The following is a 24,496-nucleotide window of genomic DNA, read 5'->3' on the forward strand; positions in this document are numbered from 1 at the left end:
TCTAGGCCGGGATTCAATCCTATTGCACGTTACAAAGGTCCCTTTTAAAGGTAATGTGCCCGCATATGCAGAGATCCCATTCATTGTAAACACTTGACTATGGCTCAATCGGAAATTACCTTTAAATGTCGACTTGACTCCTGGCCTTATTCACAGAGAACACTAGTATAAGTGCTTATGAGAATAGTTCATCAGTGTATGATAAATATACATAAAATAAATACTCAATACTACTTTAAGTGCTGAGGAAAAAACTTTAATGAAATAAGCAAAACAAAAGCCATTAGTAAACATGAAGTAAAGAAACCATTAGACATTGGTAAGCATGTTTCCCTATAAAACATCGTAGTAGACATGGATGTTTAAATCTGGATTAGTACTTGCTGTAAATGTACAGTGGGGCAAAAAAGTATTTAATCAGCCACCAGTTGTGCAAGTTCTCCCACTTAAAGAGATGAAAGAGGCCTGTAATTTTCATCATAGGTACACTTTAACTATGACAGACAAAATGAGAAAAAAAATCCAGAAAATCACATTATAGGATTTTTAATTAATTAATTAATTTGTTTGGTTGACACATAGGGCTCTACAGGACTCCCATAGGGCTACCATAGGGCTCTACAGGACTCTACAGGACTCCCATAGGGCTCCAATAGGGCTACTGGACTCCAATAGGGCTCTACAGGACGCCCATAGGGCTCTACAGGACTCCCATAGGGCCCCACATGGCTCTACAGGGCTCTAAAGGACTCCCATAGGGCTCCTATAGAGCTCTACAGGACTCTACAGGACTCCCATAGGGCTCCACAGGACTCCCATAGGGCTCCACATGGCTCTACAGGACTCCCATAGGGCTCCTATAGAGCTCTACAGGGCTCTACAGGACTCCCATAGGACTCTACAGGGCTCTACAGGACTCCCATAGGGCTCCAATAGGACTCTACAGGGCTCAACAGGACTCCCATAGGGCTCTATAGGACACATAGGGCTCTACAGGACTCCCACAGGGCTCTACAGGACTCCCATAGGGCTCTACAGGACTCTACAGGACTCAGATAGAGCTACACATGGCTCCAGAGGGCTCTACATGGCTCTACGGGAGTCCTATAGGGCTCTACAGGACTCCCATAGGGCTCTACATGGCTCTACAGGACTCCCATAGGGCTCTACAGGACTCCCATGGGGCTCTACAGGACTCCCATAGGGCTCTACATGGCTCTACAGGACTCCCATAGGGCTCTACAGGACTCCCATAGGGCTCTACAGGACTCCCATAGGGCTCTACAGGGCTCCCATTGGGCTCCACAGGGCTCCCATAGGGCTCCACAGGGCTCCCATAGGGCTCCACAGGGCTCCACAGGGCTCCCATAGGGCTCTGGTCAACAGTAGTGCCCTGTAAAGGTGACAGGGTACCATTTGGGACACATTCCTTGTCTGTGAGTGCAGTTAAAGGTTTATTTAAGCGGCTACGTGTGGTTGAATGCTGCCTTGTAGCTCACAGTAAAAGAAAGGCTGTCTGAAGGACCATTAAAACCATGGTTACGACACGAGTAGCTACAACCATACAATGTGTGTGTGTGAAGCGTTGTTCCTATCTGCAGCACTGACAGAAAGCTACGGTAGTGCAACCTACCTGCCATGAACTGAAACATAATGTTGTTTAATTCAGAACCAATGGTTGTTTCCAGTAAGGTTATTTCCAATAGCATCAATGGAGATACGCACAGAGACACATGGAGATGTGTGTGTGTGTGTTAGGACACTGAGGAGATGGGGTTGTGTGTGTGTGTGTTAGGACACAGAGGAGATGGGGTTGTATGTGTGTGTTAGGACACAGAGGAGATGGGGTTGTGTGTGTGTGTGTTAGGACACAGAGGAGATGGGGTTGTGTGTGTTAGGACACAGAGGAGATGGGGCTGTGTGTGTTTGGACACAGAGGAGATGGGGTTGTGTGTCTGTGTTAGGACACAGAGGAGATGGGGTTGTGTGTGTGTGTTAGGACACAGAGGAGATGGGGTTGTGTGTGTGTGTTAGGACACAGAGGAGATGGGGTTGTGTGTGTGTGTTAGGACACAGAGGAGATGGGGTTGTGTGTGTGTGTTAGGACACAGAGGAGATGGGGCTGTGTGTGTTAGGACACAGAGGAGATGGGGTTGTGTGTGTGTGTGTGTGTTAGGACACAGAGGTGATGGGGTTGTGTGTGTGTGTTAGGACACAGAGGAGATGGGGTTGTGTGTGTGTTAGGACACAGAGGAGATGGGGTTGTGTGTGTGTTAGGACACAGAGGAGATGGGGTTGTGTGTGTGTTAGGACACAGAGGAGATGGGGCTGTGAGGAGAGCCCATCTGTGTGAGGACCTTGTCCAGCCATTGCAGAGGGCCGTGCAGGTGCACCTCTATCCAGCAGGGGGTGCTGGTGACGTCCTGGCGGTGGTACTCTGCACCCCAGCCCTGCACAGCGGAAGTAAATACAATTATCAATTGGGTCACATTCATTAGTGCACACTGTAGCAAAGCAGTGCAAAAGGGTTTGGCAACATAAAAGGAAAGTGGGTGTTTCTTGTAGGATAAGTTCAGTTCACCCCTCCATGTTTCAGTTAGTTTTCTTCTGTTTCAGTCCATTTTCTTCGGTCTGCCTAGTGAATTTAACCTTGTGTTCTGTTTGGTGACTAGTGAATTTAACCTTGTGTTCTGTTTGGTGACTAGTGAATTTAACCTTGTGTTCTGTTTGGTGACTAGTGAATTTAACTTTGTGTTCTGTTTGGTGACTAGTGAATTTAACTTTGTGTTCTGTTTGGTGACTAGTGAATTTAACTTTGTGTTCTGTTTGGTGACTAGTGAATTTAACTTTGTGTTCTGTTTGGTGACTAGTGAATTTAACTTTGTGTTCTGTTTGGTGACTAGTGAATTTAACTTTGTGTTCTGTTTGGTGACTAGTGAATTTAACTTTGTGTTCTGTTTGGTGACTAGTGAATTTAACCTTGTGTTCTGTTTGGTGACTAGTGAATTTAACCTTGTGTTCTGTTTGGTGACTAGTGAATTTAACCTTGTGTTCTGTTTGGTGACTAGTGAATTTAACCTTGTGTTCTGTTTGGTGACTAGTGAATTTAACTTTGTGTTCTGTTTGGTGACTAGTGAATTTAACTTTGTGTTCTGTTTGGTGACTAGTGAATTTAACCTTGTGTTCTGTTTGGTGACTAGTGAATTTAACTTTGTGTTCTGTTTGGTGACTAGTGAATTTAACTTTGTGTTCTGTTTGGTGACTAGTGAATTTAACTTTGTGTTCTGTTTGGTGACTAGTGAATTTAACTTTGTGTTCTGTTTGGTGACTAGTGAATTTAACCTTGTGTTCTGTTTGGTGACTAGTGAATTTAACCTTGTGTTCTGTTTGGTGACTAGTGAATTTAACTTTGTGTTCTGTTTGGTGACTAGTGAATTTAACTTTGTGTTCTGTTTGGTGACTAGTGAATTTAACTTTGTGTTCTGTTTGGTGACTAGTGAATTTAACTTTGTGTTCTGTTTGGTGACTAGTGAATTTAACCTTGTGTTCTGTTTGGTGACTAGTGAATTTAACCTTGTGTTCTGTTTGGTGACTAGTGAATTTAACCTTGTGTTCTGTTTGGTGACTAGTGAATTTAACCTTGTGTTCTGTTTGGTGACTAGTGAATTTAACTTTGTGTTCTGTTTGGTGACTAGTGAATTTAACTTTGTGTTCTGTTTGGTGACTAGTGAATTTAACCTTGTGTTCTGTTTGGTGACTAGTGAATTTAACTTTGTGTTCTGTTTGGTGACTAGTGAATTTAACTTTGTGTTCTGTTTGGTGACTAGTGAATTTAACTTTGTGTTCTGTTTGGTGACTAGTGAATTTAACTTTGTGTTCTGTTTGGTGACTAGTGAATTTAACCTTGTGTTCTGTTTGGTGACTAGTGAATTTAACCTTGTGTTCTGTTTGGTGACTAGTGAATTTAACTTTGTGTTCTGTTTGGTGACTAGTGAATTTAACTTTGTGTTCTGTTTGGTGACTAGTGAATTTAACTTTGTGTTCTGTTTGGTGACTAGTGAATTTAACCTTGTGTTCTGTTTGGTGACTAGTGAATTTAACTTTGTGTTCTGTTTGGTGACTAGTGAATTTAACTTTGTGTTCTGTTTGGTGACTAGTGAATTTAACTTTGTGTTCTGTTTGGTGACTAGTGAATTTAACTTTGTGTTCTGTTTGGTGACTAGTGAATTTAACCTTGTGTTCTGTTTGGTGACTAGTGAATTTAACTTTGTGTTCTGTTTGGTGACTAGTGAATTTAACTTTGTGTTCTGTTTGGTGACTAGTGAATTTAACCTTGTGTTCTGTTTGGTGACTAGTGAATTTAACTTTGTGTTCTGTTTGGTGACTAGTGAATTTAACCTTGTGTTCTGTTTGGTGACTAGTGAATTTAACTTTGTGTTCTGTTTGGTGACTAGTGAATTTAACTTTGTGTTCTGTTTGGTGACTAGTGAATTTAACCTTGTGTTCTGTTTGGTGACTAGTGAATTTAACTTTGTGTTCTGTTTGGTGACTAGTGAATTTAACCTTGTGTTCTGTTTGGTGACTAGTGAATTTAACTTTGTGTTCTGTTTGGTGACTAGTGAATTTAACCTTGTGTTCTGTTTGGTGACTAGTGAATTTAACTTTGTGTTCTGTTTGGTGACTAGTGAATTTAACTTTGTGTTCTGTTTGGTGACTAGTGAATTTAACCTTGTGTTCTGTTTGGTGACTAGTGAATTTAACTTTGTGTTCTGTTTGGTGACTAGTGAATTTAACCTTGTGTTCTGTTTGGTGACTAGTGAATTTAACCTTGTGTTCTGTTTGGTGACTAGTGAATTTAACTTTGTGTTCTGTTTGGTGACTAGTGAATTTAACTTTGTGTTCTGTTTGGTGACTAGTGAATTTAACCTTGTGTTCTGTTTGGTGACTAGTGAATTTAACTTTGTGTTCTGTTTGGTGACTAGTGAATTTAACCTTGTGTTCTGTTTGGTGACTAGTGAATTTAACTTTGTGTTCTGTTTGGTGACTAGTGAATTTAACCTTGTGTTCTGTTTGGTGACTAGTGAATTTAACCTTGTGTTCTGTTTGGTGACTAGTGAATTTAACCTTGTGTTCTGTTTGGTGACTAGTGAATTTAACCTTGTGTGTATGTGTGTGTGCTAGAGGTCGACCGACTCTGGTTTTCAACGCCGATACCTATACTGAATATTGGAGGACCAAAAAAAGCCGATACTGATTAAATCGGTCGATTTTCTACATATATTTTTGCAATAATGACAATTACAACAAGACTGAATGAACAATGAATACTTTTATTTTAACTTAATATAATACAAAAATAACATATATTTAGTCTCAAATAAATAATGAAACATGTTCAATTTGGTTTAAATAATGCAAAAACAAAGTGTTGGAGAAGAAAGTAAAAGTGCAATATGTGCCATGTAAAAAAGCTAACGTTTAAGTTCCTCGCTCGGAACATGAGAACATGTGAAAGCTGGTTGTTCAATATTCCCAGTTAAGCAGTTTTAGGTTATAGTTATTATAGGAATTATGATGTGTCAACTATTTCTCTCTATACAATTTGTATTTTAAATACCTCTAACTATTGGATGTTATTATAGGCACTGTAGCATTGCCAGCCTAATCTCTGGAGGCTTGAAGTCATAAACAGCGCTGTGCTTCAAGCATGCTAAGAGCTGCTGGCAAACACAGGAAAGTGCTGTTTGAATGAATGCTTACGAGCCTGCTGCTGCCTACCACCACTCAGTCAGACTGCTCTATCAAATCAAAGACTTAAATATAATAAACACAGAAATACGAGCATATGGTCATTAATATGGTCAAATCCGTAAACTATCAATTCGAAAGCAAAATGTTTCTTCTTTTAGTGAACTTGAAAATTGAAATCGCCCCTAATTATTCAGCCATGCCGACTAATCGGTCGACCTCTAGTGTAACGGATGTGAAATGGCTAGCTAGTTAGCGGTGGTGCCCGTTAATAGTGTTTCAATCGGTGACGTCACTCGGTGACCTTGAAGTAGTGGTTCCCCTTGCTCTGCAAGGGCCGTGGCTTTTGTGGAGTGATGGGTAACAATGCTTTGTGGGTGGCTGTTGTTGATGTGTGCAGAGGGTCCCTGGTTCGTTATACTGTTATCTGGGTTTGTGCATCTGTCACTAGATACGTCCGTGACCAATACGTGTGTTGTGTGTTCCGGAACCCTGTGTCATCGCTCCAGAGCCAAAGATCAGAAAAACACAGCGTTGAGTTACCGTGGAAACAGCGGAACTTCATTCAGCAAAACAAAACATCTGTTCAAATGTGATGAATCGTTTCAGAGCCGATCTTTGGCTCTGATGCTTGCCTACGGAGCTGTGAGGGGAACGGCACCGCAGTACCTCCAGGCTCTGATCAGGCCCTACACCCAAGCAAGGGCACTGCGTTCATCCACCTCTGGCCTGCTCGCCTCCCTACCATTGAGGAAGTACAGTTCCCGCTCAGCCCAGTCAAAACTGTTCGCTGCTCTGGCCCCCCAATGGTGGAACAAACTCCCTCACGACGCCAGGACAGCGGAGTCAATCACCACCTTCCGGAGACACCTGAAACCCCACCTCTTCAAGGAATACCTAGGATAGGATAAGTAATCCTTCTCACCCCCCCCCTTAATGATTTAGATGCACTATTGTAAAGTGGCTGTTCCACTGGATGTCAGAAGGTGAATTCACCAATTTGTAAGTCGCTCTGGATAAGAGCGTCTGCTAAATGACTTAAATGTAAAAATGTAAATGTATTCACTGCCCATGTCGAGGTCACGTGACAGATATTGACCCATCACCCCCTGACCTTTAACCCCTGACCCCGATAGTTACCTCGACAAAGCTCATTGGGATGGTGCACATCTTGATGAGTTCGTAGACCACCTCGAACCCTCAATCCCACCCTCTAACCTGTTACCCCCTGACCCATCACCCCCTGACCTTTAACCCCTGACCCCGATAGTTACCTCGACAAAGCTCATTGGGATGGTGCACATCTTGATGAGTTCGTAGACCACCTCAAACCCTCAATCCCACCCTCTAACCTGTTACCCCCTGACCCATCACCCCCTGACCTTTAACCCCTGACCCCGATAGTTACCTAGACAAAGCTCATTGGGATGGTGCACATCTTGATGAGTTCGTAGACCACCTCGAACCCTCAATCCCACCCTCTAACCTGTTACCCCCTGACCTTTAACCCCTGACCCCGATAGTTACCTTGACAAAGCTCATGCGTATAGTACACATCTTGGTGAGTTCGTAGACCACCTCGAAGCCGTGGTTGACGGACTGAGAGAGGAGCTCGGCGAACAGCTGGTTGTTGAAGATCTTCAGACTACAGCCGCTGGGGATCTTACACACGGTGGTGGCATGGAAACCGTGCTGATAGTTACAGTTACGACTCTGGACGAAGATACTACTGTCACTCAGACACTCGGCGTACACCTCACCACCCACGTAGTAGAGATGGACACCTGGAGGGGGAGGGGGCGAGAGAGAGAGAGAGGAGAGTTAGGAGTCTGGACGAAGATATTGCTGTCACTCAAACACTCAGCACACACCTCACCACCCACGTAGTGGAGATGGACACCTGGAGGGAGGGGGAGAGTGTGAGGGAGAGAGAGAGGAGAGTTAGGACTCTGGACGAAGATACTAGTATCGCTCAGACACACGGAATACACAACCCCTACATATTAGAGATGAACACCTGGGAGGGAGGGAGGGAGGGAGGGAGGGAGGGAGGGAGGGAGGGAGGGAGGGAGGGAGGGAGAGAGAGAGAGAGAGAGAGAGAGAGAGAGAGAGAGAGAGAGAGAGAGAGAGAGAGAGAGAGAGAGAGAGAGAGAGAGAGAGAGAGAGAGAGAGAGAGAGAGAGAGAGAGAGAGAGAGAGAGAGAGAGGCTTAGGGTGAGAGAAATGAAGAGGAAGGGGGATGGAGAGAGAGTGTGTACAGCTGAAGTCGGAAGTTTACATACACTTAGGCTGGAGTCATTAAAACTAATTTTCCAACCACTCCACAAATATCTTGTTAACAAACTGTAGTATTGGCAAGTTGGTTAGGACATCTACTTTGTGCATGGCAAAAAATGATGTCATGGCTTTAGAAGCTTCTGATAGGCTAATCATTTGAGTCAATTGGAGGTGTACCTGTGGATGTATTTCAAGGCCTACCTTCAAACTCACTGCCTCTTTGCTTGACGTCATGGGAAAATCAAAAGAAATCAGTCAAGACCTCAGAAAAAAAGTTGTAGACCTCCACAAGTCTGGATGATCCTTGGGAGCAATTTCCAAACACCTGAAGGTACCACGTTCATCTGTACAAACAATAGTACGCAAGTATAAACACCATGGGACCACGCAGCCGTCATACCGCTCAGGAAGGAGACGTGTTCTGTCTCCAAGAGATGAACGTACTTTGGTTCAAAAAGTGCAAATCAATCCCAGAACAACAGCAAAGGACCTTGTGAATATGCTGGAGGAAACAGGTACATAAGTATCTATATCCACAGTAAAATGAGTTCTATATCGACATAACCTGAAAGGTCACTCAGCAAGGAAGAAGCCATTGCTCCAAAACCGCCATAAAAAAGCCAGACTACAGTTTGCAACTGCACATGGGGACAAAGATCTTTTTGGAGAAATGTCCTCCGGTCTGATTAAACAAAAATAGAACTGTTTGGCCATAATGACCATCGTTATGTTTGTAGGAAAAAGGGGGAGGCTTGCAAGCCAAAGAACATCATCCCAACCGTGAAGCACGGGGGTGGCAGCATCATGCTGTGGGGGTGCTTTGCTGCAGGAGGGACTGGTGTACTTCACAAAATAGATGGCTTCATTAGGAAGGATAATTATTTAGATATATTGAAGCAACATCTCAAGACATCAGTCAGGAAGTTAAAGCTTGGTTGCAAATGCGTCTTCCAAGTGGACAATGACTCAAGCATACTTCCAAAGTTGTGGCCAAATGGCTTAAGGACAACAAAGTCAAGGTATTGGAGTGGCATCACAAAGCCCTGACCTCAATCCTATAGAAAATTTGTGGGCAGAACTGAAAAAGCGTGTGCGAGCAAGGAGGCCTACAAACCTGACTCAGTTACACCAGCTCTGTCAGGAGGAATGGGCCAAAATTCACCCAACTTATTGTGGGAAGCTTGTGGAAGGCTAACCGAAACATTTGACCCAAGTTAAACAATTTAAAGGCAATGCTACCAAATACTACTTGAGTGTATGTAAACTTCTGACCCACTGGGAATGTGATGAAAGAAATAAAAGCTGAAATAAATCATTCTCTCAACTATTATTCTGACATTTCACATTCTTAAAATAAAGTGGTGATCCTTACTGACCAAAAACAGGGGATTTTTACTCGGACTAAATGTCAGGAATTGTGAAAAACTGAGTTTACATGTATTTGGCTAAGGTGTATGTAAACGTCCGACTTCAACTGTATGTTCGTGTGTGTTTGTGTGTTTGTGTGAGAAGAGCGAGGGGAGGGGGGGCAACAGTGGCCCAAAACACACATTTTAACAGGAATCCATGGCAACACCATGAGAAAAAACAACACAGGTACACTCTTAGAAAGAAAAGGTTCTAGGTAGAACCATACGGGGTCGATCAGTAGAACCATAAGGGGTCGGTCAGTAGAACCATAAGGGGTCGATCAGTAGAACCATACAGGGTCGGTCAGTAGAACCATAAGGGGTCGATCAGTAGAACCATAAGGGGTCGGTCAGTAGAACCATAAGGGGTCGATCAGTAGAACCATACAGGGTCGATCAGTAGAACCATACAGGGTCGGTCAGTAGAACCATACAGGGTCGATCAGTAGAACCATACAGGGTTGGTCAGTAGAACCATACAGGGTCGATCAGTAGAACCATATAGGGTCGGTCAGTAGAACCATACAGGGTTCTTCGGTTTGTCCCCATAGGGGAACCCTTTTTGGTGCAGAGAGTTCTATCTGGAACCCTGTATAAACGGTTCTACCTGGAACCCTTTTATTATCAAAAAGTACATGCCTTTTAGGCTTTGAAATAAAACAGTTTATGACGATACATTACATACAATACATTGCACACTAACCACTAGGCTACCTGCCACCCCAGGTTACTACATTACATACAGTACCAATCAGAGGTTCTGTATTTTCACATTCTAGAATAACAGTGAAGACAACAAAACAATGAAATAACACATTTGGAACCATGTAGTAACCAAACAAGTGTGGAAATTCTTCAAAGTAGCCACCCTTTGCCTTGATGACAGCCTTGCACACTATTGACCTGCACTACTACTGACCAGGGAAATGGCCCCCTATTCCCTATATAGTACACTACTACTGACCAGGGAAATGGCCCCCTATTCCCTACACAGTACACTACTATTGACCAGGGAAATGGCCCCCTATTCCCTACATAGTACACTACTATTGACCAGGGAAATGGCCCCCTATTCCCTATATAGTACACTACTACTGACCAGGGAAATGGCCCCCTATTCCCTACACAGTACACTACTATTGACCAGGGAAATGGCCCCCTATTCCCTACATAGTACACTACTATTGACCAGGGAAATGGCCCCCTATTCCCTATATAGTACACTACTACTGACCAGGGAAATGGCCCCCTGTTGTCTATACAGTACACTACTACTGACCAGGGAAATGGCCCCCTATTCCCTACACAGTACACTACTATTGACCAGGGAAATGGCCCCCTATTCCCTATATAGTACACTACTATTGACCAGTGAAATGGCACCCTGTTGTCTATACAGTACACTACTATTGACCAGGGAAATGGCCCCCTATTCCCTACATAGTACACAACTATTGACCAGGGAAATGGCCCCCTATTGTCTCTATAGTACACTACTATTGACCAGGGAAATGGCCCCCTATTCTCTATATAGTACACTACTATTGACCAGGGAAATGGCCCCCTGTTGTCTATACAGTACACTACTATTGACCAGGGAAATGGCCCCCTATTCCCTATATAGTACACTACTGTTGACCAGGGAAATGGCCCCCTATTCCCTATACAGTACACTACTATTGACCAGGGAAATGGCCCCCTATTCCCTACATAGTACACTACTATTGACCAGGGAAATGGCCCCCTATTGTCTCTATAGTACACTACTATTGACCAGGGAAATGGCCCCCTATTCTCTATATAGTACACTACTATTGACCAGGGAAATGGCCCCCTGTTGTCTATACAGTACACTACTATTGACCAGGGAAATGGCCCCCTATTCCCTATATAGTACACTACTATTGACCAGGGAAATTGCCCCCTATCCCAATACAGTACACTACTATTGACCAGGGAAATGGCCCCCTGTTGTCTATACAGTACACTACTATTGACCAGGGAAATGGACCCCTATTCTCTATACAGTGCACTACTATTGACCAGGGAAATGGCCCGCTATCCCAATACAGTACACTACTATTGACCAGGGAAATGGCCCCCTGTTGTCTATACAGTACACTACTATTGACCAGGGAAATGGCCCCCTGTTGTCTATACAGTACACTACTATTGACCAGGGAAATGGCCCCCTATACAGTACACTACGATTGACCAGGGAAATGGCCCCCTATACAGTACACTACGATTGACCAGGGAAATGGCCCCCTATAAAGTACACTACAATTGCCCAGGGAAATGGCCCCCTATACAGTACACTACGATTGACCAGGGAAATGGCCCCCTATTCCCTATATAGTACACTACTATTGACCAGGGAAATGGCCCCATATACAGTACACTACTATTGACCAGGGAAATGGCCCCCTATACAGTACACTACTATTGACCAGGGAAATGGCCCCCTATACAGTACACTACTATTGACCAGGGAAATGGCCCCCTATACAGTACACTACTATTGACCAGGGAAATGGCCCCTATACAGTACACTACTATTGACCAGGGAAATGGCCCCTATACAGTACACTACTATTGACCAGGGAAATGGCCCCCTATACAGTACACTACGATTGACCAGGGAAATGGCCCCCTATACAGTACACTACGATTGACCAGGGAAATGGCCCCCTATACAGTACACTACGATTGACCAGGGAAATGGCCCCCTATACAGTACACTACGATTGACCAGGGAAATGGCCCCCTATACAGTACACTACGATTGACCAGGGAAATGGCCCCTATACAGTACACTACGATTGACCAGGGAAATGGCCCCCTATACAGTACACTACGATTGACCAGGGAAATGGCCCCCTATACAGTACACTACGATTGACCAGGGAAATGGCCCCCTATACAGTACACTACTATTGACCAGGGAAATGGCCCCCTATACAGTACACTACTATTGACCATGGAAATGGCCCCCTATTGTCTCTATAGTACACGACTATTGACCAGGGAAATGGCCCCCTATTCTCTATATAGTACACTACTATTGACCAGGGAAATGGCCCCCTGTTGTCTATACAGTACACTACTATTGACCAGGGAAATGGCCCCCTATTCCCTATATAGTACACTACTGTTGACCAGGGAAATGGCCCCCTATTCCCTATACAGTACACTACTATTGACCAGGGAAATGGCCCCCTATTCCCTACATAGTACACTACTATTGACCAGGGAAATGGCCCCCTATTGTCTCTATAGTACACTACTATTGACCAGGGAAATGGCCCCCTATTCTCTATATAGTACACTACTATTGACCAGGGAAATGGCCCCCTGTTGTCTATACAGTACACTACTATTGACCAGGGAAATGGCCCCCTATTCCCTATATAGTACACTACTATTGACCAGGGAAATTGCCCCCTATCCCAATACAGTACACTACTATTGACCAGGGAAATGGCCCCCTGTTGTCTATACAGTACACTACTATTGACCAGGGAAATGGACCCCTGTTGTCTATACAGTGCACTACTATTGACCAGGGAAATGGCCCCCTATACAGTACACTACGATTGACCAGGGAAATGGCCCCCTATACAGTACACTACGATTGACCAGGGAAATGGCCCCCTATACAGTACACTACAATTGCCCAGGGAAATGGCCCCCTATACAGTACACTACTATTGACCAGGGAAATGGCCCCCTATTCCCTATATAGTACACTACTATTGACCAGGGAAATGGCCCCCTATACAGTACACTACTATTGACCAGGGAAATGGCCCCCTATACAGTACACTACTATTGACCAGGGAAATGGCCCCCTATACAGTACACTACTATTTACCAGGGAAATGGCCCCCTATACAGTACACTACTATTGACCAGGGAAATGGCCCCCTATACAGTACACTACTATTGACCAGGGAAATGGCCCCCTATACAGTACACTACTATTGACCAGGGAAATGGACCCCTATACAGTACACTACTATTGACCAGGGAAATGGCCCTCTATACAGTACACTACTATTGACCAGGGAAATGGCCCTCTATACAGTACACTACTATTGACCAGGGAAATGGCCCCCTATACAGTACACTACTATTGACCAGGGAAATGGCCCCCTATACAGTACACTACGATTGACCAGGGAAATGGCCCCCTATACAGTACACTACTATTGACCAGGGAAATGGCCCCCTATTCCCTACATAGTACACTACTATTGACCAGGGAAATGGCCCCCTATACAGTACACTACTATTGACCAGGGAAATGGCCCCCTATACAGTACACTACTATTGACCAGGGAAATGGCCCCCTATACAGTACACTACTATTGACCAGGGAAATGGCCCCCTATACAGTACACTACTATTGACCAGGGAAATGGCCCCCTATACAGTACACTACTATTGACCAGGGAAATGGCCCCCTATACAGTACACTACTATTGACCAGGGAAATGGCCCCCTATACAGTACACTACTATTGACCAGGGAAATGGCCCCCTATACAGTACACTACTATTGACCAGGGAAATGGCCCCCTATACAGTACACTACTATTGACCAGGGCCCAGTGTGGGAAGCACAGCAGAAGTGCTTCCTTTCTGAAGATGACAACGGCAATTGTTTACGTGACTGATGGCTAGTTGTATACACGGAGGAAACCAACACATATTTCACATTTAGTTAATTAATGAACACTTTATTCAAAAGTGTGTGTGTGTGTGTTCTCACCTTTTCCTATGTGCCTGCGTGTGTGTTCGATGGTTGAGTTGCGGTTGACGTTAGACAGCAGGCCGAGACAGAAGCGGTTGTTGTTGTTGGAGGGGTCGGTGAAGCCGTCGACCAGGACGCTACGGGACGAGGCGTGGAACGTCTCCCTGACACGGTTATTCAGCTCGTAGTACGCCACTGAACACCAGTACTCTGGCTCCTCATAACACACAGGACGCAGGTCTACACAGAGAGGACGGAGGGCGTTAGAGTGTGTGTGTGTGTGTGTGTGTGTGTGTGTGTGTGTGTGTGTGTGTGTGTGTGTGTTACACTCTGTGTGTGTGTATGTTACACTCTGTGTGTGTGTTACACTCTGTGTGTGTGTTACACTCTGTGTGTGTCTGTGTGTGTGTGTGTGTGTGTGTGTGTGTGTGTGTGTGTGTGTGTGTGTGTGTGTGTGTGTGTGTGTGTGTGTGTGTGTGTGTGTGTGTGTGTGTGTGTGTTACACTCTGTGTGGGTGTGTGTTACACTCTGTGTGTGTGTGTGTGTGTGTGTGTGTGTGTGTGTGTGTGTGTGTGTGTGTGTGTGTGTGTGTGTGTGTGTGTGTGTGTGTGTGTGTGTGAATGTGTGTGTGTGTGTGTGTGTGTGTGTGTGTGTGTGTGTGTGTGTGTGTGTGTGTGTGTGTGTGTGTGTGTGTTACCTCTGTGTGGAGCTGAGAACATGAGCTTGTGTGTGTTAGAGGGGTCTCCAGGTTTGACGTCCTCTGTTGGGGCTGTCTCCATCATGTTATAGAGGGTAGGGGGGGTCTCTGCTGGGGGGAGGACAAGGGAAAAGAGGGGAGAGGAGGGGATGATGGAGGGCGAAGGGAGAAGAGAGGGGAGAGGAGGGGATGATGGAGGGCGAAGGGAGAAGAGAGAGGAGAGGAGGGGATGATGGAGGGCGAAGGGAGAAGAGAGGGGAGAGGAGGGGATGATGGAGGGCGAAGGGAGAAGAGAGAGGAGAGGAGGGGATGATGGAGGGCGAAGGGATAAGAGAGGGGAGAGGAGGGTGAAGGGAGAAAAGAGGGGAGAGGAGGGGATGATGGAGGGCGAAGGGAGAAGAGAGGGGAGAGGAGGGGATGATGTAGGGCGAAGGGAGAAGAGAGAGGAGGAGGGGATGATGGAGGGCGAAGGGAGAAGAGAGGGGAGAGGGAGGGTGAAGGGAGAAAAGAGGGGAGAGGAGGGGATGATGGAGGGCGAAGGGAGAAAGAGGAGGAGGGGATGATGGAGGGCGAAGGGAGAAGAGAGGGGAGAGGAGGGGATGATGGAGGGGCGAAGGAGAAGAGAGGGGAGAGGAGGGGACGATGGAGGGCGAAGGGAGAAGAGAGGGGAGAGGAGGGGATGATGGAGGGCGAAGGGAGAAGAGAGGGGAGAGGAGGGTGAAGGGGGAAAGGGGGGGTTGAGGGAGGTTGAATGGGGAGGAGAGGGGAGAGGAGGGGATGAGGGAGGGCGAAGGGGGAAGAGAGGAATTACAGCACATCCAAAAGATGCAAATGGATTAAAGTCATAGAAAAAATTATTATTGCAATGAAAAGACAATGACAGCTTTTTGATCCTTATTGAGGTGGTACAGTAGTAGGAGGAGTTATAGCTAGTAGTAGGAGGAGTTATAGCTAGTAGTAGGAGGAGTTATAGCTAGTAGTAGTAGGAGGAGTTATAGCTAGTAGTAGTAGGAGGAGTTATAGCTAGTAGTAGGAGGAGTTATCGCTAGTAGTAGGAGGAGTTATAGCTAGTAGTAGGAGGAGTTATAGCTAGTAGTAGTAGGAGGAGTTATAGCTAGTAGTAGTAGGAGGAGTTATAGCTAGTAGTAGTAGGAGGAGTTATAGCTAGTGGTAGTAGGAGGAGTTATAGCTAGTAGTAGTAGGAGGAGTTATAGCTAGTGGTAGTAGGAGGAGTTATAGCTAGTAGTAGTAGGAGGAGTTATAACTAGCAGCAGTAGGAGGAGGAGTTATAGCTAGCAGCAGTAGGAGGAGGAGTTATAGCTAGTAGTAGTGGTTGGAGGAGTTATAGCTAGTAGTAGTAGGAGGAGTTATAGCTAGCAGCAGTAGGAGGAGTTATAGCTAGTAGTAGTAGTAGGAGGAGGAGTTATAGCTAGCAGCAGTAGGAGGAGGAGTTATAGCTAGTAGTAGTGGTTGGAGGAGTTATAGCTAGTAGAAGGAGTTATAGCTAGCAGCAGTAGGAGGAGTTATAGCTAGTAGTAGTAGTAGGAGGAGGAGTTACAGCTAGCAGCAGTAGGAGGAGGAGTTATAGCTAGCAGCAGTAGGAGGAGGATTTATAGCTAGTAGTAGTAGGAGGAGGAGTTTAAGCTAGCAGTAGTAGGAGGAGTTATAGCTAGCAGCAGTAGGAGGAGGATTTATAGCTAGTAGTAGTAGGAGGAGGAGTTTAAGCTAGCAGCAGTAGTAGGAGGAGTTATAGCTAGTAGTAGTAGTAGGAGGAGGAGTTTAAGCTAGCAGCAGTAGTAGGATGAGTTATAGCTAGTAGTAGTAGGAGGAGTTTAAGCTAGCAGCAGTAGTAGGAGGAGGTATAGCTAGTAGTAGTAGTAGTAGTAGGAGGAGGTATAGCTAGCAGCAGTAGTAGGAGGAGGTATAGCTAGTAGTAGTAGTAGGAGGAGGAGTTTAAACTAGCAGTAGTAGTTGGAGGAGGTATACATAGTAGTAGTAGTAGTAGGAGGAGTTTAAGCTAGCAGCAGTAGTAGGAGGAGTTATAGCTAGTAGTAGTAGTAGTAGGAGGTATAGCTAGTAGTAGTAGGAGGAGGATTTATAGCTAGCAGCAGTAGTAGGATGAGTTATAGCTAGTAGTAGTAGTAGTAGGAGGAGTTATAGCTAGTAGTAGTAGTAGTAGGAGGAGTTTAAACTAGCAGCAGTAGTAGGATGAGTTATAGCTAGTAGTAGTAGGAGGAGTTTAAGCTAGCAGCAGTAGTAGGATGAGTTATAGCTAGTAGTAGTACTAGTAGGAGGAGTTTAAACTAGCAGCAGTAGTAGGAGGAGTTATAGCTAGTAGTAGTAGTAGTAGGAGGAGGTATACATAGTAGTAGTAGTAGTAGGAGGAGGTATAGCTAGCAGCAGTAGTAGGAGGAGGAGTTTAAACTAGCAGCAGTAGTAGGAGGAGTTATAGCTAGTAGTAGTAGGAGGAGGAGGAGTTTAAGCTAGCAGCAGTAGTAGGAGGAGTTATAGCTAGTAGTAGTAGTAGTAGGAGGAGGTATACATAGTAGTAGTAGTAGTAGGAGGAGGTATAGCTAGCAGCAGTAGTAGGAGGAGGAGTTTAAACTAGCAGCAGTAGTAGGAGGAGGTATAGCTAGCAGCAGTAGTAGGAGGAGGTATAGCTAGCAGCAGTAGTAGGAGGAGGTATAGCTAGCAGCAGTAGTAGGAGGAGGTATAGCTAGTAGTAGTAGTAGGAGGAGGTATAGCTAGCAGCAGTAGTAGGAGGAGGTATAGCTAGTAGTAGTAGTAGGAGGAGGAGTTTAAACTAGCAGCAGTAGTAGGAGGAGTTATAGCTAGTAGTAGTAGTAGTAGGAGGAGTTATAGCTAGTAGTAGTAGGAGTTTAAGCTAGCAGTAGTAGTAGTAGGAGGAGGAGTTTAAACTAGCAGCAGTAGTAGGAGGAGTTATAGCTAGTAGTAGTAGTAGTAGGAGGAGTTATAGCTAGTAGTAGTAGGAGTTTAAGCTAGCAGTAGTATGTATGTATGTATGTAATAGTGATAGTACCTGTGATGTGGTACGGGCTGGCTGGCTCTGCTGTTCTCCTGGGGGAGTTATGGTAGCTGCGGGGGGTTGGGGGCTGGTTGAGGGAGGAGGAGGGGCATAGGACAGGAAGGAAGGAGTCCGGGTAGGTGGCGTTCTGTGGCAGCAGTGGCTCGTGGTGGAGAGAGGCGTTCCGGAACTTAGCCAGTAGACTGTGTTGGGGGTTAAACTCACTGTGGCGAGGGACCAACACTGGGGGAAGCACTGAGAGAAGGAGTGGAGGAGGAGGGAGAGGAGGAGGGAGAGGAGGAGGAGGGAGAGGAGGAGGAGGGGGAGAGGAGGAGGAGGGGGGAGGAGGGAGGGAGAGGAGGAGGAGGGAGAGGAGGAGGAGGGGGGGAGGGAGGAGGGGGGGAGGGAGGAGGGAGAGGAGGAGGAGGGAGAGGAGGAGGAGGGAGAGGAGGAGGGAGAGAGGAGGAGGAGGGAGAGGAGGGGGAGAGGAGGAGGAGGGGGGAGAGGGAGGAGGGAGAGGAGGAGGAGGAGGAGGGAGGGAGAGGAGGAGGAGGGAGAGGAGGAGGAGGAGGGAGAGGAGGGGGAGAGGAGGAGGAGGGAGAGGAGGAGGGGGAGGAGGAGGGAGGGGAGGAGGGAGAGGAGGAGGAGGGAGAGGAGGAGGAGGGAGAGGAGGAGGGAGAGGAGGAGGAGGGGAGAGGGAGGAGGGAGAGGAGGGAGGAGGGAGGGGAGGGAGGAGGGGAGGAGGGAGATGATGGAGAGGAGGAGGAGGGAGAGGAGGAGGAGGGCGAGGAGGAGGGAGAGGAGGAGGAGGGAGAGGAGGAGGAGGGAGAGGAGGAGGAGGAGGGAGATGATGGAGAGGAGGAGGAGGGAGAGGAGGAGGAGGGAGAGGAGGAGGAGGGAGAGGAGGGGAGGAGGGAGATGATGGAGAGGAGGGGGAGGAGGGAGAGGAGGAGCAGGAGAGGGAGGAGCAGAGGGAGATGGAGGAGGAGGAGGAGCAGAGGGAGATGGAGGAGGAGAGGGAGGAGCAGAGGGAAAGATTACAAGAGACAGAGAGAGAAGGCGGGAAGTAAAAGCGAGAGATCGAGCGACAGAGAGATTAGATGTCTTTGTCTGATTTTTACAGATATTAGCTTAAAATAGAACAAATACGCTCTGGATAAGAGCGTCTGCTAAATGACTTAAATGTAAATGTAAATGTACAGAGCTCTAAGGTGAGATACATAGTATAGACCAGACGTAACATCAGACAGACACATTATTGAAAAATAAAACAATAATGAAGACTAGAGAGAGAGAGAGAGAGAGAGAGAAAGAGAGAGAGAGAGAGACAGACAGAGAGAGAGACAGACAGAAAGAGACAGAGAGAGAGAGACAGAGAGAGACAGAGAGAGAGAGAGAAGAGAGAGAGAGAGAGAGAGAGAAAGAGAGAGAGACAGAGAGAGAGGCAGAGAGAGGCAGAGAGAGAGACAGAGGCAGAGAGAGAGAGAGGCAGAGAGAGAGAGAGATACAGAGAGAGAGAGATACAGAGAGACCGAGAGAGAGAGACAGAGAGAGAGAGAGAGACAGAGAGAGAGATACAGAGAGACAGAGAGACAGAGAGAGAGAGAGAGAGAGAGAGAGAGAGAGACAGAGAGAGAGTCAGAGAGACAGAGAGAGACAGAGAGAGAGATACAGAGAGACAGAGAGAGAGAGAGAGAGAGAGAGAGACAGAGAGACAGAGAGAGAGATACAGAGAGACAGAGAGAGAGATACAGAGAGACAGAGAGAGAGAGAGAGAGAGCTTGATCAATATTCACATATTCTTCTCATATCAAATGACTGTAAATCCAGTCTGTCTATGGACAGAACACTGTGCTGAGATCAGATGTCATCCAACATACTTCTGACCTTTTTCAAAGATAATTAAAACACTGGAACAACACAAAAACATGACCCTACTTCAAAGTAGTTAACTATAGTGAATAGGCTTCTATAGTGGCCCTGATCCAAAGTAGTTCACTATAGTGAATAGGCTTCTATAGTGGCCCTGATCCAAAGTAGTTCACTATAGTGAATAGGCTTCTATAGTGGCCCTGATCCAAAGTAGTTCACTACAGTGAATAGGGTTCTATAGTGGCCCTGATCCTAAGTAGTTCACTATAGTGAATCGGGTTCTATAGGGGCCCTGGTCCAAAGTAGTTCACTATAGTGAATAGGGTTCTATAGGGGCCCTGGTCCAAAGCAGTATACCTGGTGTCTGTAGGGTTACTATGGTTACATACCTGGTGTCTGTAGTGATTACTGTAGTTACATACCTGCTGTCTGTACCTGTCTCTAGGGGTTACTATAGTTACATAACTGGGGTCTGTAGTGGTTACTATGGTTACATACCTGGTGTCTGTAGTGGTTACTATAGTTACATAACTGGTGTCTGTACCTATCTGTAGGGGTTAATATAGTTGCATACCTGGTGTCTGTAGTGGTTGCTATAGTTACATACCTGGTGTCTGTAGTGGTTACTATAGTTACATACCTGGTGTCTGTAGTGGTTACTATAGTTAAATACCTGGTGTCTGTACCTGTATGTAGGGGTTACTATAGTTACATACCTGGTGTCTGTAGTGGTTACTATGGTTACATACCTGGTGTCTGTAGTGGTTACTATGGTTACATACCTGGTGCCTGTAGGGTTCTATACACCATACCTGGTGTCTGTACCTGTCTGTTGGGGTTACTATAGTTACATACCTGGTGTCTGTAGGGGTTACTATAGTTACATACCTGGTGTCTGTACCTGTCTGTAGGGGTTAATATAGTTACATACCTGGTGTCTGTAGGGGTTACTATAGTTACATACCTGATGTCTGTAGGGGTTACTATAGTTACATACCTGGTGTCTGTACCTGTCTGTAGGGGTTACTATAGTTACATACCTGGTGTCTGTAGGGGTTAATATAGTTACATACCTGGTGTCTGTAGGGGTTACTATAGTTACATACCTGGTGTCTGTACCTGTCTGTAGGGGTTAATATAGTTACATACCTGGTGTCTGTAGGGGTTACTATAGTTACATACCTGGTGTCTGTAGGGGTTACTATAGTTACATACCTGGTGTCTGTACCTGTCTGTAGGGGTTACTATAGTTACATACCTGGTGTCTGTAGGGGTTAATATAGTTACATACCTGGTGTCTGTAGGGGTTAATATAGTTACATACCTGGTGTCTGTAGGGGTTAATATAGTTACATACCTGCTGTCTGTAGGGGTTACTATAGTTACATACCTGGTGTCTGTAGGGGTTAATATAGTTACATACCTGGTGTCTGTAGGGGTTAATATAGTTACATACCTGGTCTCTGTACCTGTCTGTAGGGGTTACTATAGTTACATACTTGGTGTCTGTAGTGGTTACTATAGTTACATACCTGGTGTCTCTGTACCTGTCTGTAGGGGTTAATATAGTTACATACCTGGTGTCTGTAGGGGTTACTATAGTTACATACCTGGTGTCTGTACCTGTCTGTAGGGGTTACTATAGTTACATACCTGGTGTCTGTAGGGGTTACTATAGTTACGTACCTGGTGTCTGTAGAGGTTACTATAGTTACATACCTGGTGTCTGTAGTGGTTAGTATAGTTACATACCTGGTGTCTCTACCCGTCTATAGTGGTAGGGGTTACTATAGTTACATATCTGGTGTCTGTAGGGGTTACTATAGTTACATACCTGGTGTCTGTAGGGGTTACTATAGTTACGTACCTGGTGTCTGTAGGGGTTAGTATAGTTACATACCTGGTGTCTGTAGGGGTTAGTATAGTTACATACCTGGTGTCTCTACCCGTCTATAGTGGTAGGGGTTACTATAGTTACATACCTGGTGTCTCTACCCGTCTATAGTGGTAGGGGTTACTATAGTTACGTACCTGGTGTCTGTAGGGGTTAGTATAGTTACATACCTGGTGTCTGTAGGGGTTACTATAGTTACATACCTGGTGTCTCTACCCGTCTATAGTGGTAGGGGTTGATACAGATGTCTTTCTGTTTGGATCCGAAGGCGAATTGGCAGCACTCCAAGGCCTTGAGTTCATGATGAGACTGTAGGTCGGGCCACCTCCACACTCTGCAGTAGATGACGTGGGGGAGACCTTTACGATGGGACACCTGGAGACGACCGTCCAGAGACCGAGGGATCGTCACACACTTACCTGGTGGAAGAGGTAGAGAGGGGGGTCAGAGACACATAGAGGAGATGGAGGTAGAGGGGGTTCAGAGACACATAGAGGAGATGGAGGAGGTAGAGAGGGGGTCAGAGACACATAGAGGAGATGGAGGAGGTAGAGCAGGGGGTCAGAGACACAGAGGAGGAAGAAGAGGTAGAGAGGGGGTCAGAGACACATAGAGGAGATGGAGGAGGTAGAGAGAGGGTCAGAGACACAGAGGAGATGGGGGAGGTAGAGAGGGGGGTCAGAGACACAGAGGAGATGAAGGAGGTAGAGGGGGTTCAGAGACACATAGAGGAGATGGAGGAGGTAGAGAGAGGGTCAGAGACACATAGAGGAGATGGAGGAGGTAGAGAGGGGGGCAGAGACACAGAGGAGGAAGAAGAGGTAGAGAGGGGTTCAGAGACACATAGAGGAGATGGAGGAGGTAGAGAGGGGGGTCAGCGACACAGAGGAGATGGAGGAGGTAGAGAGGGGGTTCAGAGACACATAGAGGAGATGGAGGAGGTAGAGGGGGGGGCAGTGACACATAGAGGAGGAAGAAGAGGTAGAGAGGGGGGTCAGAGACACATAGAGGAGATGGAGGAGGTAGAGAGGGGGGGTCAGAGACACATAGAGGAGATGGAGGAGGTAGAGAGGGGGGGTCAGAGACACATAGACGAGATGGAGGGGGTAGAGAGGGGGGTCAGAGACACATAGAGGAGATGGAGGAGGTAGAGAGGGGGGGTCAGAGACACATAGACGAGATGGAGGAGGTAGAGAGGGGGGGTCAGAGACACATAGAGGAGGAAGTGAGAGAGGTTGGATGGACAGAAACACTTCACCTCACGATGATATTAGAGGAGATGAAGGAGGTAGAGGGGGTTCAGGGTAGCCTAGTGGTTAGAGCATTGGACTAGTAACCGAAAGGTTGCAAGTTCAAATCCCCGAGCTGACAAGGTACAAAATCTGTCGTTCTGCCCCTGAACAGGCAGTTAACCCGCTGTTCCTAGGCTGTCATTGAAAATAAGAATTTGTTCTTAAATTAACTGACTTGCCTGGTTAAATAAAGGTAAAGAAAAAAATATATAAATATATATATTTAAATCCAGATCTACAAAAGGACAGAGAATAACACACACAACAACACACATACACACCACAAACCACACCACACCACACACACACACAGTCACTCACTGGGTTTTCCGGGGCAACTGAGAGCTCTCTCCAGCTCCTCCATCGCTCCTTTCTTCTTCTTTACTTTCTTCACCAGGGAGTCCACAGCCTTCTCCGCCCACTTCTCCTCTTCATCGCCCTGTTTCCATCCCAGCAGCCTCTTCACCGCTGGACTGGTGAAGGAGAAGAGTGACGTAATGGAGGTGGACGAGTGCATAATGGATTGAGGTGTATAATGGATTGAATGGGATGGACGGGGGTGAGAGGGGGAGGGAGAAGGGGATAGAGGGAATGGGATGGATGGAGGTGAGGGGGGGATAGAGGGAATGGGATGGATGGGGGTGAGAGGGGGGGATAGAGGGAATGGGATGGATGGAGGTGAGAGGGGGGATAGAGGGAATGGGATGGATAGAGGTGAGGGGGAGAGGGGATAGAGGGAATGGGATGGATGGGGGTGAGAGGGGGATAGAGGGAATGGGATGGATGGAGGTGAGAGGGGGTAGAGGGAATGGGATGGATGGAGGTGAGGGGGGATAGAGGGAATGGGATGGATGGGGGTGAGAGGGGGGGGATAGAGGGAATGGGATGGATGGAGGTGAGAGGGGGGATAGAGGGAATGGGATGGATGGAGGTGAGGGGGGAGAGGGGATAGAGGGAATGGGATGGATGGAGGTGAGGGGGGATAGAGGGAATGGGATGGATGGAGGTGAGGGGGGATAGAGGGAATGGGATGGATGGGGGTGAGAGGGGGATAGAGGGAATGGGATGGATGGAGGTGAGAGGGGGGATAGAGGGAATGGGATGGATGGAGGTGAGGGGGAGAGGGGATAGAGGGAATGGGATGGATGGAGGTGAGAGGGGGGTAGAGGGAATGGGATGGATGGAGGTGAGGGGGGGGTAGAGGGAATGGGATGGATGGAGGTGAGGGGGGGAAGAATGGGATAGAGGGAATGGGATGGATTAACTTCCACGCAGGTAGAGGAGTGAGGGAATTTCGGGTTATTTGGTTCCGTTTGTGCTTCCCAAAGAGACCAGGAGGAGGGAGGAACGTCTGGAACGGAGGTGGGAATATTGGAACGCTGCCACCATCACAAATATCTTATTCTTCTTCTCTCTCTCTCTCTTTCAGTTTCTTCTTCTCTCTCTCTCTTTCAGTTTCTTCTTCTCTCTCTCTCTTTCAGTTTCTTCTTCTCTCTCTCTCTTTCAGTTTCTTCCTCTCTCTCTCTCT

General features: G+C 46.4%; 1 protein-coding gene across 2 annotated transcripts; it reads right to left on the reverse strand.

Annotated features, from left to right (window-relative positions):
* Window positions 1-240: 240 nt before the first annotated feature.
* LOC135551098 (mothers against decapentaplegic homolog 9-like) lies at window positions 241-23,652 on the reverse strand. Of its 2 annotated transcripts, none has more exons than XM_064982512.1 (7): window positions 23,290-23,652; window positions 21,880-22,095; window positions 17,926-18,165; window positions 14,886-14,993; window positions 14,207-14,428; window positions 7,276-7,532; window positions 241-2,450 (listed from the first exon to the last, which is right to left on the reverse strand). In XM_064982512.1, the coding sequence occupies exons 1-7, from the start codon at window positions 23,483-23,485 to the stop codon at window positions 2,307-2,309; spliced, it is 1,383 nt and encodes a 460-aa protein (XP_064838584.1). In that variant the 5' UTR covers window positions 23,486-23,652; the 3' UTR covers window positions 241-2,306. The 2 variants fall into 2 exon arrangements, with proteins under 2 accessions (XP_064838584.1, XP_064838583.1); XM_064982511.1 differs by having other exon boundaries at window positions 14,886-14,996.
* Window positions 23,653-24,496: the final 844 nt, after the last annotated feature.

The sequence above is a fragment of the Oncorhynchus masou genome, chromosome 12 (genome assembly GCF_036934945.1).
Source record: "Oncorhynchus masou masou isolate Uvic2021 chromosome 12, UVic_Omas_1.1, whole genome shotgun sequence".
Lineage (NCBI taxonomy): Eukaryota > Metazoa > Chordata > Actinopteri > Salmoniformes > Salmonidae > Oncorhynchus > Oncorhynchus masou.

Excerpts from the sequence above, each read along its gene's own strand:
- LOC135551098 (XM_064982511.1), bottom strand. The coding sequence starts at position 23,485 with ATGCACTCGTCCACCTCCATTACGTCACTCTTCTCCTTCACCAGTCCA. Across the intron at positions 14,997-17,925 it reads CAGCCCGTACCACATCACAG|CAGAGACCCCCCCTACCCTC; the intron begins GTACTATCACTA and ends TCCTCCCCCCAG. Across the intron at positions 7,533-14,206 it reads ACGCAGGCACATAGGAAAAG|GTGTCCATCTCTACTACGTG; the intron begins GTGAGAACACAC and ends CTCCCCCTCCAG.